The 13,735-nt window shown below is 45.1% G+C and overlaps 1 protein-coding gene across 2 annotated transcripts in view; it reads left to right on the top strand.

Moving 5' to 3' along the window:
- SLC9A2 (solute carrier family 9 member A2) overlaps positions 1–13,735 on the top strand; it is a 96,242-nt gene that overhangs the window by 66,983 nt on the left and 15,524 nt on the right. For both annotated transcript variants that reach the window (XM_047781329.1, XM_047781330.1), the window contains 3 exons: positions 28–230; positions 10,628–10,717; positions 11,275–11,345. In XM_047781329.1, coding sequence (XP_047637285.1) covers positions 28–230; positions 10,628–10,717; positions 11,275–11,345 — 364 coding nt within the window. The remainder of the gene's footprint in view (positions 1–27; positions 231–10,627; positions 10,718–11,274; positions 11,346–13,735) is intronic.

The raw sequence follows: 13,735 nt of genomic DNA, 5'->3' as shown, positions 1-13,735 counted from the left end.
TTTCTTGGGTTTTGTTTCTCTTCTCAGGTGTGTTTGTCCTGACTCAGGTCATTAACTGGTTCCGGACGATTCCCCTGACCTTCAAGGACCAGTTCATCATTGCCTACGGCGGGCTCCGCGGGGCCATCTGCTTTGCACTGGTCTTTCTCCTCCCCTCCTCCGTGTTTCCCCGGAAAAAGCTGTTCATCACCGCAGCGATTGTGGTCATATTCTTCACTGTCTTCATCCTGGTGAGTGGGGCTTCTTCTCCCAGCAATGTTTCTCCCTTTCCCAGGAGGAAGCAAGATCTTTTAGACAGTCGTAGGTGCCACGTCTGACGGTGTCTGGAGGCTCGGATCATTAGGACACAAGGGAAAACCATATTAACTCACATCACTGGCTTGTGGCGGAGCCTCAGAGTCCAGTTTGGCCCCTTGGCGCACGTAAAGGAACTGCTATTTAAGGAAACTCAGCTGCGTGAGCTAAGCTTACTCCTGGCAACTTGGGAGGTGCATTTGCTTGTCCTTGGCATTTGTCTTCCTGACCCAGTGCACGTGCCCGGTCAATGCCAGTTGTGTGATGACCTTCCGGCAGCTCTTTGACGTGGATTCACCACCTTGGAATGATGGGAGGGGTGAAGGTGCATTTAATATCGAGAGGCAGAAAGTATGGTGGGGAAGACATGGATCCAAGTCAGGATCCCGTTTTTGAGAGTTAATCAGCTTCTTGAGGTTAAACAAGCCAGCCCTTAGGAGGCTCTATTTTGCAGGTGATCATTTAGTAAATCAGTCTGGGGCTCCTGCTGAGCTCAGGGCACTTAGGATCCAGGAGTGAACAAAGCATAGAAATATTGCCAACCCAGCAAAGCTTCCATTCCAGGAGGACGTAGGCACTGGGCAGTAACATTAGTTAAGGAATTGGAGTATTTTATTGTATTTTTTTATTTTTGTCTTCTGTCCTTTTTAGGGCTGTACCAGCAGCATATGAAGGTTCCCAGGCTAGGGGTCTAATCAGGGCTGTGGCTGCCGGCCTACACCACAGCCACAGCAACGTGGGATCCAAGCCGCATCTGCAACATACACCACAGCTCACAGCAATGGCGGACCCTCAACCCACTGAGCAAGACCAGGGAGCGAACCCACAACCTCATCATTCCTAGTCAGATTTGTTTCCACTGCGCCACGACGGGAACTCCAGAATTGGAGTATTTTCACAGATGAAAGATGCTGGACAATAAGACATAGGGGACCAGAATTGGTGAGAGTAGGGTGGGAAGAGGGGTTTGGTTCTAGCTTCAGGGTCAGGGCAGGCAACAATGGGAAAGATGACATTTGAGCGAAGGTTTGCAGGGGGTGAAGGGATCGGTTAAGCCAAAGAACATTCCAGGCAAACAGAATTGAAGACAAAGCTCTGAAGGCAGTGTGTTCCGGGCCCACGTGGCTAGAGGGGAGAGTGGTTGGGGCAAAAGAGGTGAGGCAAATTCTGGGGTCTTAGATCTCGAGGGGGTGGACAGGCCAGTGCCTGGACTTGGGCTCTTCCCCCAGTGAAACGGAAGCCATCGGAAGGTTTTGTGCAGACGCGTGATGTGTTTTACTTTGTAAAAGGGTCCCCCGGGTGCTGTGAGAAGGAGCAGTTACGAGGAAAAGGCACACGTGGGAGATGCAGTCTGGGGGCCAAGTGGCCATGATCCCAGGCAGGGTGGTGGCAGCCAGGTGGCGAGAAGGGTGAGGTCCTGGGGTGGAACCTACAGGGTTCCCTGATAGGTTAGGGGTGTGGAGTGAGGGAAAATGAAGCCACAGAGCACTGCAGGCGCTGACATCTGAGCTGCCAAAGTGGGGGTTCGCTCTGTGGGAGAAGGGCAAGCTGCGGCTGGGGAGGTGGGAATCCACCTACAAGAATGCGGGGTGGTGGAGGAGCTGTGAGACCTCCAGGTGGGGGTGTGGGACTGGAGCCTGGAGTCAGGGAAGAGCTCAGGCCGTAGTGGAGGGCTGGTACCGAAGCCAGGAAACGAAGTGATGGCCAAGGGGATGAGTATCTCTGTGGAGGAAATCATAGGACCACTGGGGACTGGGCTCAGAGGCGGCCGAATCTTATGACTCTGGAGAGGAGAGGAGGCAGCCAAGGAGCCCAAGAAGGACTGATAAGTGACCGGGGGGAGGTGTTTTGTTTTATTTTACTTTATTTCATTTCATTTTTGTTTACCAGGGTGTCACAGAATGCTTTCCAGGTGCCTTCCTCAGGTGTAAGCATCTTAATTCTTTTTTTTGTTTTTGTTTTTGTCTTTTTAGGGCTGCACCCATGGCATATGGGGGTTCCCAGGCCAGGGGTCAAATCGGAGCTGCAGCTGCTGACCTACATCCACAGCTCATGGCAACACCGGATCCTTAATCCACTGAGTGAGGCCAGGGCTTGAACCTGAGTCCTCATGGATACTAGTCAGGTTCGTTAACCACTGAACCACGAAAGGAACTCCCCATCTTATTTCTTGAATCCTCCTCACAGTTCTATGGCACACACTCTAAGAGGAGTCACTGTCATTGCTCCTATTTAATGGCCAAGGAGACCGAGGCACTGAAACTAAGGTTAGGTTTCCTCAGCCGGGGCAAAGTGGATCAGGGAGTCAAAGCCCTGTTTGCTCTTAACTCAAATGAGGTGCCGGGCAGAGTGGCTGGTGAGAGTCATGTTGGACCTCGTCCTGCTTTTTCTCCTAGTCAGCTCTGCACCAAGCGCATCGGCCTTTACTCGCTCACACCTGCCCACACTGGGGACAGGGGCTTGTCCCATCCAAGGGATCCTGGATAAGAGGAACAAGGGCTTTTCCATGTGCGTGATCTCATTTCCTCCTCCCAGCAAGCCTCTGGGATGGACACCGGCCGAGGAAACCGAGGCTCAAAGAGGGAAGGCTGGCTGATGAGGGGCACAGCGGGTGAAGCATGGAAGCTGGGGGTGAGTCCAGGGCTCTGATGTCACAGACAAGCTCGGGCTGTGGGGCTCTGCTGATGCCCCTAGAGAAGACCTAGAGTAACCTGTTTACCAGGTTATGGTTTGCAGTGATTGCAGTTAGAGGCTCACGTCCAAGTTTGCTTCAAGCATCTCAAGTTGGTCTGTGTTTTCTTCCTAAACGTAGGAGACTCCAGGGAGCTTGTGGGTAGAGAGGAGAAGCTGATCTCTTGTCTTCTTTGTATGCTGTGTTTACAGGAACCTTGAACAAGACGTCAATTAATTAGCTACTCCCACCCTCGGCCTGAGGTGACATTGTGGCCTGAGCCCCTCCTGCCTTGAGCTCTCTAAGCTCTCAGGAGCAGCCCCAGGGCAGAGGACCTGAGGGGAGTGGTCAGGTCAGGGAGTCACTCACCACCTCCTCTTAAGCCGGCTGCCCTATTCCTACAGCTGCCCCATCCTTATGCCCACAGGAAGCCCGGCCCAGGCTTGGTCAGCACTCTGGACTCCTCTCCACGCTCTCAGAGCTCAAGATGTCACATATGAGTATCAAACACAAAAACAGAACCAGGAGTTCCCTTCATGGCTCAGTGGTTAACGAATCCAACTAGGAACCATGAGGTTGAGGGTTGGATCCCTGGCCTCGTTCAGTGGGTTGAAGATCTGGCGTTGCCGTGAGCTGTGGTGTAGGTTGCAGATGCGACTCGGATCTGGTGTTGCTTTGGCTCTGGTGTAGGCCAGTGGCTACAGCTCCAATTCAACCCTAGTCTGGGAACCTCCATATGCCATGGGTGTGGCCCTGAAAAGACAAAAAAAAAAAAATCAATAACAATAAAAAAATTGCCTAGGAAAAAATATTATGAATCAGGTATGCTTTTGTTCATTGAATATGTGGTGGTTAATATAGGGTATCATTATTACACTTCATATTTTGCTTTTCGGGATTGTAACTCAACAGAAAGATGTTTGTGAAATTTTGCTTCCCGAATTAAAAGACTGCACATTCACTTTGAATGAGTGCCATATGCATCAATAGATAACACTAGGAAAGTTCTTAACGTTACAAATTAAAAAGAACAGCTCACCAAACAAAATAGTTTAGTTGGATTGGCTGTGTTTGGTGTTGTAAACATGGAGTTTACCCTTTAGTGTTAGAGATGTTGGGGCGGGGGGAGGGTGGTCAGTATTTGGCATCTGCAAGCATACCCCCATCCCAGAGAGTCTTCTGCTCTCATTAGAGGTTTTTTGTTGTTTTTTTGTTTGTTTGTTTTTTGTTTTTTTTTTTGTTTTTTTTTTTTTTGCTTTTTAGGGCTGCACCCATGGCAAATGGAGGTTTCCAGGCTAGGGGTCAAATCGGAGCTGTAACTGCTGGCCTACACCACAGCCTTAACAACGCAGGATCTGAGCCATGTCCGTGACCTACACCACAGCTCACGGCAATGCCAGCTCCTTAACCCACTGAGCAAGGCCAGGGATTGAACCTGCATCCTCATGGATGCTAGTCAGGTTCATTAACTGCTGAGCCACAACAGAAACTCCCTGCTCTCCTTAGGTTTAGGGATTACTTGGTCCCGTGCCCTGTGACACCCATGGGAAGAGGGATTGCTGTGGTTCCACACCTGCTGTCCCCTTCCCTTCACTGTTTTCTGCTCCATCCCCCCTTTGTGTGCCCAGATCAGAGACCAAGGATATCACTAGGGTCCTTGATTCGACCTCTTTCCTTCCCTCATGTTCTCCTACCTGTTGCTGGTGTTTTGGAGATGATGAACACATATGCAAACACACACACACACACACATGCATGCACATGCACACACATGCACGTGTATCCTTCAGAAAGGATCTTTCTTCTAGAATACATCCATTACTAAGGCGCTCAGGGAAGAGGATCTAGAAGGAGATACTTAATGGGTTACAACACAGTAGAAATAATTCCGTATAATCCATGCATAAAGTTTTGCCTTCTGAAAAAAAATTTGCCTGCCAGTCGAGAGCCATGCATTCTTCTTCCAGTGACAACTTTTATGTTGAGGGATCTATCACTGAACTTTAAAATGACTTTCCCCCTTATTTTATTTTATTTTATTTTATTTTATTTTATTTTATTTTATTTTATTTTTGTCTTTTGAGGGCTGCACCTGAGGCATATGGAGGTTCCCAGTCTAGGGGTCGAATCGAAGCTACAGCTGCCAGCCTGCACCATGGCCACAGCGACTTGGGATCTGAACCAAGTCTGCAACCTACACCACAGCTCACAGCAATGCCAGATCCTTAACCCACTGAGCGAGGCCAGGGATCGAACCTGTGTCCTCATGGATGCTAGTTGGGTTCATTAACCACTGTGCCACGACGAGAACTCTTCCCCCTTACTTTAATATTTCTTATAGGATGAGCCCTTCTGTCCTGATACTGTTGAGTTAGCACTAGCTTCTAAACAGAATTCCCTTGTGTGACACATGGCTTATTCTTCAATACTCAGGTTTATCATGGAATTTCTAATGAAAATTTGAGTCATGTTGATAATGAGAGCAAGTGGCCTCTTGATGAAGCCCATTAACATATTTTTGGAAATCATCTTGCTTGTAGAAGGAGGAATGAGTGAATAATTCTGATTCCTTGGATGTGTAAATTCATTACATGTTACTTGGATGTGTAAATAAGATTGGTAATGATCTATCAAGTAAAAGCTGTCCCTCTGATTTTAAAATGATATTTAACATTGAGGAGAGGTAGAACCCAGGAGTTGAAAGTGCAGACATTGACATAAGGCTCTTCTGGTTTGGTGTTCTGGTCCAGCTCCTAAAAGGATCTGTGAGCCTCAGTTTACTTTGCTATAACATCTGGAGAGTGGTGCCTCCCTCCCAGTCAGCAGAGAGGAAATATATACATAAAACACTCTGCTTGATGCAAAGTTTTAACCTGATGATTTGCTGTGTTTTTATTATAACATTAAGTAGAATGACAGTAGGAAAAAAAGAGAAAATTCTTTCAATGTATTTTAGAGCACAATAATTCTTATTCAGGTGGCCCCTGTAATTATAGAGCAGAACCTCAGAATTCTGGAAACCCATTCAGTAGTTATCTCAAAGTCCATCTGGGAGCACGGTTGGCTGGAATTCCCGGGATAGAGTCTCTTTTTTCCTCCATCGTAGATGAGTACAGTAATCTACTCTAAGTCTTTGTCCAAAATGTCTTGTGTCTGATTTTTACTCCACTTACAAGTTAAGTGCCTCCTTGAATACTTTATGGTTCTCATCCCACTGACCACGCTCTAAAATAAATACTGTAGGTACAACTGGCTCTATGATCTCTGTGCTAAAGCTTGTAAAGTGAGGAGTTCCCAGGTGGGTTAAGGATCCGGCGTTGTCACTGCTGTGGCTCAGGTTGCTGCTGTGGTGCCGGTTAGATCCCTGCCCAGGAACTTCCCCATGCCACAGATTTGGCCAAAAAACAAAAAAGAAAAACGCTCATAATGTGAGAAGACCCTATATAGGATAGCATAGCAATGATAGTGGTATTTTTTTAATGAATGAAAATAGTTTCTTCAGTTTTTTCTGGAAATCGCCTGCTAAATCGGCAAAGAGCTATGAAACCGTACCCCAACTGCCCCCCCCGCCACCTATTTATCCCAAATTTAATTCCAAAAAAAGAAAAAGAAAAGAAATCACTTCCTTCCAAAAAAGCGAAGATTGCTCCTCATTTAATCAGAAGGCAGTTCCTTTTCTTTCTCATTCTGCAGGGAGCAGGAGGATGAGGGGGGGCCAAAAGCCCGGATGGCACGGGGAGAAAACAGATCTCAACTCAGCGTCCTTCTGCCCTTGTAGCCGATTCCCCAGGCCCAGCGCTAAGGGGTCCTGGGTGTTGTGCCAAAGCCACACGAATGGGCGAACACTTAACATGTGCTTTGCAAACATGTTTTTCAGTGGTTTGGCGGAAAACTAAGGAGTTTCTTTAATTTTGTACCCTACATGGATGTAACAAGCTATTTTTCTAATACTGATCAGGCTGCTCTCAGGTGACCAAAATTAGGAATCTTCCAGCGTGGTAAAATAAGGCACTTTCTCAAAAACATTTCTTGTTGGTGTTGTTTCCTGTCTTCCCAATCAGAGACCCAGTCTCTTAGAATATAACATCCAGCTCGGGGACTTAATAAAACAAACAGATGCCATGTACTATCTATCCAAAATAGATGGATTGAGAAAGGAAGGAAGGAAGGAAGGAAGAGAAAGGAGGGCAGAACCTCTGGATAAGTTCCTATTGAGCAGGAAGTGACAACTGCAAATAATTCAAAGCGAGAAGGGGGCTGTTGAAAGGGACTATTTAATCAAGGACATATTTTTAAAACACAGTAGCAACGTTCCATTGCATATCATCAATACTTGTATTAATTATAAACTTAATTATTATTTTGAGAAACTCGAACTGATCGGAGCCACCCCTGCTTGCTGTAGAAGATCAGTTTTGTTTTGTCTGTGACAGTCCCATTCCTGTCTGGGCTGTACGTCTATGGAAGGAATGACTTCCCAGTGACTGGGGCAGACCCCCGGATCCCATCTTTAGCTTTATGTCCTATATTTACAAATATGGGGCACTCATTTATTATTTCCTGGATGAATACTGACAGAAAAAAGCAACTGAAACAAGTCGTGTCCTTAGAACACATTACCTGTTTTTATAAATAGCATTGATTTTGTTGATTTTTTTGTTGTTGTTGTTCCTGGAGCTCTTCTCAACCTAGAGGCTTCAGGGAACCTGAAACTCAGTGAGATCACCCATCACCATAAACCATATATTTACGCCTATTTCGTTTACCTAAGTTAAAAATTACAGAGTACGTGTTGATTGGAAAACTGTTATTACCTCCTATGTTATTTCAAAGTGGCAGACTGAAAATCAGGTAGAACACAAGGTGTGTCTTCTGCCAGGTTTGCGCAAAATCACTCACACTTGAGAAAGTTAAATTGAGGCTGAAAAATGTCTGAAGCTGGATTGATGGAAAAATTAAAGGCCTTTAAAAAAGTGTGCGTATCATAGTTTATATCATCAGAAACATTCTTAGAGTCTCAGAGAGGTGAGATAGGAATGAAACGGGTGTCAGGGAGCACTCCTCCACATATCCCCCTCCCCCCAAACCCACTAACCCCACTTGGTCGTGATTTCTTCATGCCCAGTGGTGGCAGCCACCTACCAACCAAGCAGGAAACTCAGGGCTCTTTTTTAACCCCACATTTTCACCCCTTCCTCACTTGGCCCATTTTAGTGCCAGTGTCACATCATTTTATTTTATTTCATTTCATTTTTATGGTCACACCTTTGGCATATGAAATTTCCCAGGCTTGAAGTCAAATCTCAGCTGTAGCTGAGGCCTATACCATAGTCACAGCAATGCTGGATCTGAGCCACATCTGCCAACTATGCCGCAGTTTCCTGCAATACTAGATCCTTAATCCATTGAGTGAGGCCAGATATCAAACCTGCATCCTCATGGATACTAATAGGGTTTTTTTTTTGTTGTTTTTTTTTTTTTTGGCCTTTTTTAGGGCTGCACTCGTGGCATATGGAAGTTCCCAGGCTAGGGGTCTGATTGGAACTGTTGCTACCAGCCTATACCAGAGCCACAGCAATGCCAGATCTGAGCTGCATCTGCGACCTACACGACAGCTCATGGCAACGCCGGGTCCTTAACCCACTGAGCGAGGCCAGGGATCGAACCTGCAATATTAGAGTTCCTAGTGGGATGCGTTTCCACTGCGCCTCGATGGGAACTCCCACTAGTTGGCTTCTTAACCCGCTGAGCCACAATGGCTTAGCATCACATCATTTAAAACATACATGTCTACATCATTTTAAATATATTTGCTGATAGTTTGTTTTGATAGCTGGAAGTTGCCCATCATTGTCCTTTCTCTGAATTTTTACTGGTTTTCCATTTACTCTTCCAAAAGAATTGACAACCTTTTCTTGACTTCCAAGTATTCAAGTCCTGTTAAACATCCTCTGGAATATGTTATTGGAATATTATTGCAGACACTGAGGTTAAATTGGCATCATAATATTATTAAGTAATCCCATCTAGGAACTGTGTGTGTGTCTTTTTAAGACTCAAATCTTTTTTAATATCCCTTAATTAAGTTTCATAGTTCTCTTTGTAAAGGTTTTTTGTTCATTACCTGATAGGATTATATAATATATACATATGTAGAGAGAATATAAAAGTATGTGTGTGTGTGTGTGTGTGTGTATTTATATGTGTGCGTGTATTTAATATCCATATAGCATAATATATAATATTGGTGTATTATATATCTTTCTCTCTCTATATATATATATATATATTTTCTCATTGCTATTTTGTAGTTATTATTTTTTTTAATTAGCAGATGGGATGGATTCATATATATTCCCTTTATGTCTAGTTGTGTTACTATACTTTCTTGTTTTTTAAATGAAAAAGTGTTGTACTTTATTTTTTTATTTTTTTTTCTTTTTACGGCTGCACCTGCAGCATATGGAAGTTCCAGGGCCAGGGTTTGAATTGGAGCTGCAACTGAGACCTTTGCCACAGCCAAAGCAACACTGGATCCAAGCTGAATCTGTGACCTACACCACAGCTTGCAGCAACACCAGATCCAAAACCCATTGAACAAGGCCAGGGATGGAACCTGCATCCTCACAGAGACAACTTCAGGTCCTTAACACACGGGAGCCACAATGGGAACTCCTGTTGTTGTTGGGTTTTTTTTAGGCCAAAACTAGGTCATCCATGAGCAATAACAACCTTGCCACTCCCTTTTCCAAATTCAGCTTCTCCCTCTGTCTCTTCCTATTTCACTGACCAGGGCAAGCAGAAGGTGTGGACACAACAGGTTGGGAATATCCTTGTGCTGTTCCTAGTTCTGTCGAAATGCTTTTAATGTTTCATTATGAAATCAAATGTTCACTATAATTTTCTGCAGATCTTTTTTATCATCAGGATTTCTCTTCCCTTCCTAGTTTACTAAATAGCTTATGTTTCTCTCCATTTCCCAAGTGCCCCCATGAACATTCCCAAACCCACACAGGGACTTTTCTCACAGCTGGTCCTGTTCTCCTCTTAGGTCTCTGCTAAGATAGGCTTCCAACACTTTCTAAGACTGCGATCCAGGGTTCCCTGTGACCGAGCCTTCCACGACCCTGTGTGTCACTCTCAATCCTTCTCAGCCTACTTTGTGACTGTTTCTGTGTGTAACCTTCTCCCCATAAGACTACAAATTCCTCCAGCTGAGGTCCTTAACTGTCCATCTGTGTGTCCTAAATGCCCCCGCCCCGACAGATACGCCATCAAAGCTCCATTCAAGTTGTTGTAATAGATGAGCCGATGAATCATCAAAATGCTTTCCATGAATAACACAAGGAGGTGATTCCTCTGAACTGGATAACACTTGATTATTTCTTAGAATTACTTTCGTTGGCTGTTTTCCATAGAATTCCATTTTCAATTTCTGGCGTTTTGTCTATTGTTTCGATTCTAGTAGGAGCTTTGGGGACAAGGCCCTCTGAAAAGATGCCAGCTGTTGAAGAGGAAGGAAAAGTAACGAAATGTTACTGAGGCTGTGTTAAGTCTTGGGAGCAGGGTATCCTTTCCTGGTTATCACAGTTTAGGAGAAGAAAAGGTATCCTTGAATTTTATAAGAAGATTCTCCCCCCCCCCCTTTTATTTTTTGTGCAGGGAATAACTATCCGACCACTGGTGGAGTTCCTTGATGTTAAGAGGTCCAATAAGAAACAGCAAGCCGTCAGTGAGGAAATCCACTGTCGGGTAGGTTGAAAGTAGTGTAACAATTTAAATGATAGAAGGGAAAATTATTGGATTAAGCCAGACAGCTTGACAGTGGGGGATGAGGAGGAGGGCTGAGAAAGGCTCTAGCTGGGGGTAGAATGAACACAGCCCCACAGAGCCTACACTCCTACAGGAATACAGGGACAAATGATGCCCTCGTCACTTCCTTCAACCCAAAATGTTTCTAATGGACAATCATGACTATATTTCATATCCTCCAAAACCATGAGCAGATGGTTGTGAGGGGAAGAATAAGCTAAGGAATCACCTGAGATTGATAGGAGAAACATCCGTGTCTTCGAAGATGAATTATTGTTTTATTTTTGTTTTCAGTTAAAAAAAATTCAAACAAAAAGCAAACTCTATCAGGGCCTTGGATGCGTAAGCTTGCCCTCAAGAGAAATTTCTATAATTAGAATTTCTACAAATACAATTTCAAAATACATAGAAACCGTAATGATAATTTCTGTAAATGGAAGCGGCAATGACTGATTTCTGGTAAAAAGTAATCAATCGGCCTGCTTTTTCTGTTTTAGTTTTTTGATCATGTGAAGACGGGGATTGAAGATGTTTGTGGACACTGGGGTCACAACTTTTGGAGAGACAAGTAAGAAGATCTTAGGGCACTATTTCCTGAGGTGGCTTTGGAGCACGTGGAAGCAGGACAGACTGTCTTGTGTTATTTTGGGGAGTTGCCCATATTTCCTGTTGTGTCATAATATGTCCCTTAAGAAGAAGTGCAGCATGAATAGAGACCTGGAACAATATGATAATTAAGATTCAGTGCCTCTTTTCAAGACCGTATACTTGAAATGAAGAGGTAGAGGAGCCAGGCAGACTCAGGTGCATGCTTTAATATATTCTGAAAAACCGACTTAGGGGACAAAGAGGCCAGGATTAAGTCAATACCTGGGTTAGGGCATGGGGCAGTGGCCAGCCGCAGGGGTGGACAGGTGGTGGGAGCTGACCACCTGTGTCTGTCTACTCCCAGCTCCAAGTTCAGTGCCGTCCATGCTACAGACCTGACCCAGCCATGGTGGGAGGGTGCCATGGAACCAACAAATGCTACAGATCAGGGCCTTATTTTTTTTCTTTTTTCCCCATAAAGGAATTTGTTGACATTCACGGGCACATCCCTGGCTGAGAAAAGCTTTTTTTTTTTTTGTCTTTTTAGGGCCGTGGTGTATGGAAGTTCCCAGGGTACAGGTCCAATTGGAGCTATAGTGGCCAGTCTACACCACAGCCCCAGAAACATGGGATCTGAGCCACGTCTGTAACCTACACCACAGCTCATGGCAATGCCGGATCCTTAACCCACTGAGCAATGCAAGGGATTGAACCTGTGTCCTCATGGATGCCAGTCGGATTCATTACTGTTGAGCCACGACGGGAACTCCTGGGAAAGGCTTTTGAAGGAGGCATTTCAGCTGGTCCCTGAAGAGAGATGGACAGGTTTCAAACTATATTTGGTGGATCTGTACTGCCTTCTCGTCTTTTCTTTCCTAACTTGCTAACAGATCCCCCACCCCCACCCTGCCTGGTGCTAATTGATGTGATGTTGACCAACCTACTAATTTCTGTGATTTAACATAAGTGCATTTTTGAGTGCTTGCTGTTTGCTCACATGTTCTGACATGACACTGGACTACGAGAAGCACATAAGCCATAGCTTCAGGTATCTGAGATTTTGCAATATTATGAAGGCAATAAAACAGTCACACAGCAAACAGGGCTGTGTGTGTGTGTGTGTGTGTGTGTGAGAGAGAGACATCGTTAAGTCATAGCATGAGTTCCAGAGACTATAAGTGCTAGCATGACCTTTATAAGCCTGGTTGCACTGTTTACTAACATAAAAAGTCTCCTTGGACCTGGCCTGTCTTTATAACTAAAGGAAAAAGTATTTTATTTACATGGACAGACTACCTAATTAACCAGATGGAGACACGAAGTACTAAAATAAGGCAAACTAAAATCTCAATTGTAAAAATGTGGAAAAAAAAAAAGGCCATTTGTCTTGGGCAGTATTCACTGTTTTGGTGGCAGGAGTAGACCAGAGATCCCCAGCTGCCTGTCTTGTGACTTTCTACGCAGCCCTGCCTTATGTCCCTGAGACCTTCCTTGTCTCCGCTGAGCCAGTGATACAGGTTTTTCTGCCTCTTGTTCTTCACTGTTTTCATAGCCATGCCCTTCTCCATCTCCCATCTCCCTTTCAGCCTAGCCACTCTTCTCTCTCTCCTGCATACCATCCATCCTTTCCTGAAGTGATGGGTGAGAAGGGGGGAACCCACAGCAGTGTGTTCTTTTCCTCAGTGAAGATTTCACTAAAGATTTACATCCCCTCTGCCTCCCCAGCAGGGGACAACATGGGTGTGGCGTAGGGATCAGGCCAATGGGCCCTGGGGCAGCGTTAGGTGATGGATGAGTGTGATTCTGCGATCCTATGGCTTTGGTCTGGACCTCAGGTGAGGGAGTGAATGGCAGAGAAAGTCTGGCTCTCTCTGTCTTCCAGGCAGAGTCACATTATCTCTGTATGTGGGTCTGCTCCAGGCTAATTGGACTATAAATACTAAAGATGCAAACCCACGGTCGATTCGTGTCTGAAAGGTCTTCTTACATGCCTACCATTTTTCTCTGCAGTCATTCATTCATAAACCCTTACATATTTCCATGCATGAAATTTTCTAGGTAAATATTAAGTTATGTTCTGGGTTGTCAAGCACACTGTGTTTTGCAGGTAGAGCAGGGAAGTTGGTGCGGAGGAATTTGGTGCTGCTATGGGCTGCTTTTAAAATTAGTTCTTGGAGTTCCCACTGTCACACATCAGGTTAAGGATCCTGTGTTTTCTCTGAGGCAGCATGGGTTCGATCCCCGTCCTGGCACAGTGGGTTAAGGATCCGGTGTTGCCGCAGCTATAGCTCAGATTCAATTCCTGGCCCGGGAACTTTCATATGCTGCAGGCTCAGCCATAATAAAATTAGATCTCAGTTCTCATTTCTG

This window comes from Phacochoerus africanus, chromosome 5 (assembly GCF_016906955.1).
Source record: "Phacochoerus africanus isolate WHEZ1 chromosome 5, ROS_Pafr_v1, whole genome shotgun sequence".
Taxonomy (NCBI): domain Eukaryota; kingdom Metazoa; phylum Chordata; class Mammalia; order Artiodactyla; family Suidae; genus Phacochoerus; species Phacochoerus africanus.
The sequence above is the reverse complement of the archived record's forward strand: the minus strand, read 5'-3'. Positions and strand labels throughout refer to the sequence as shown.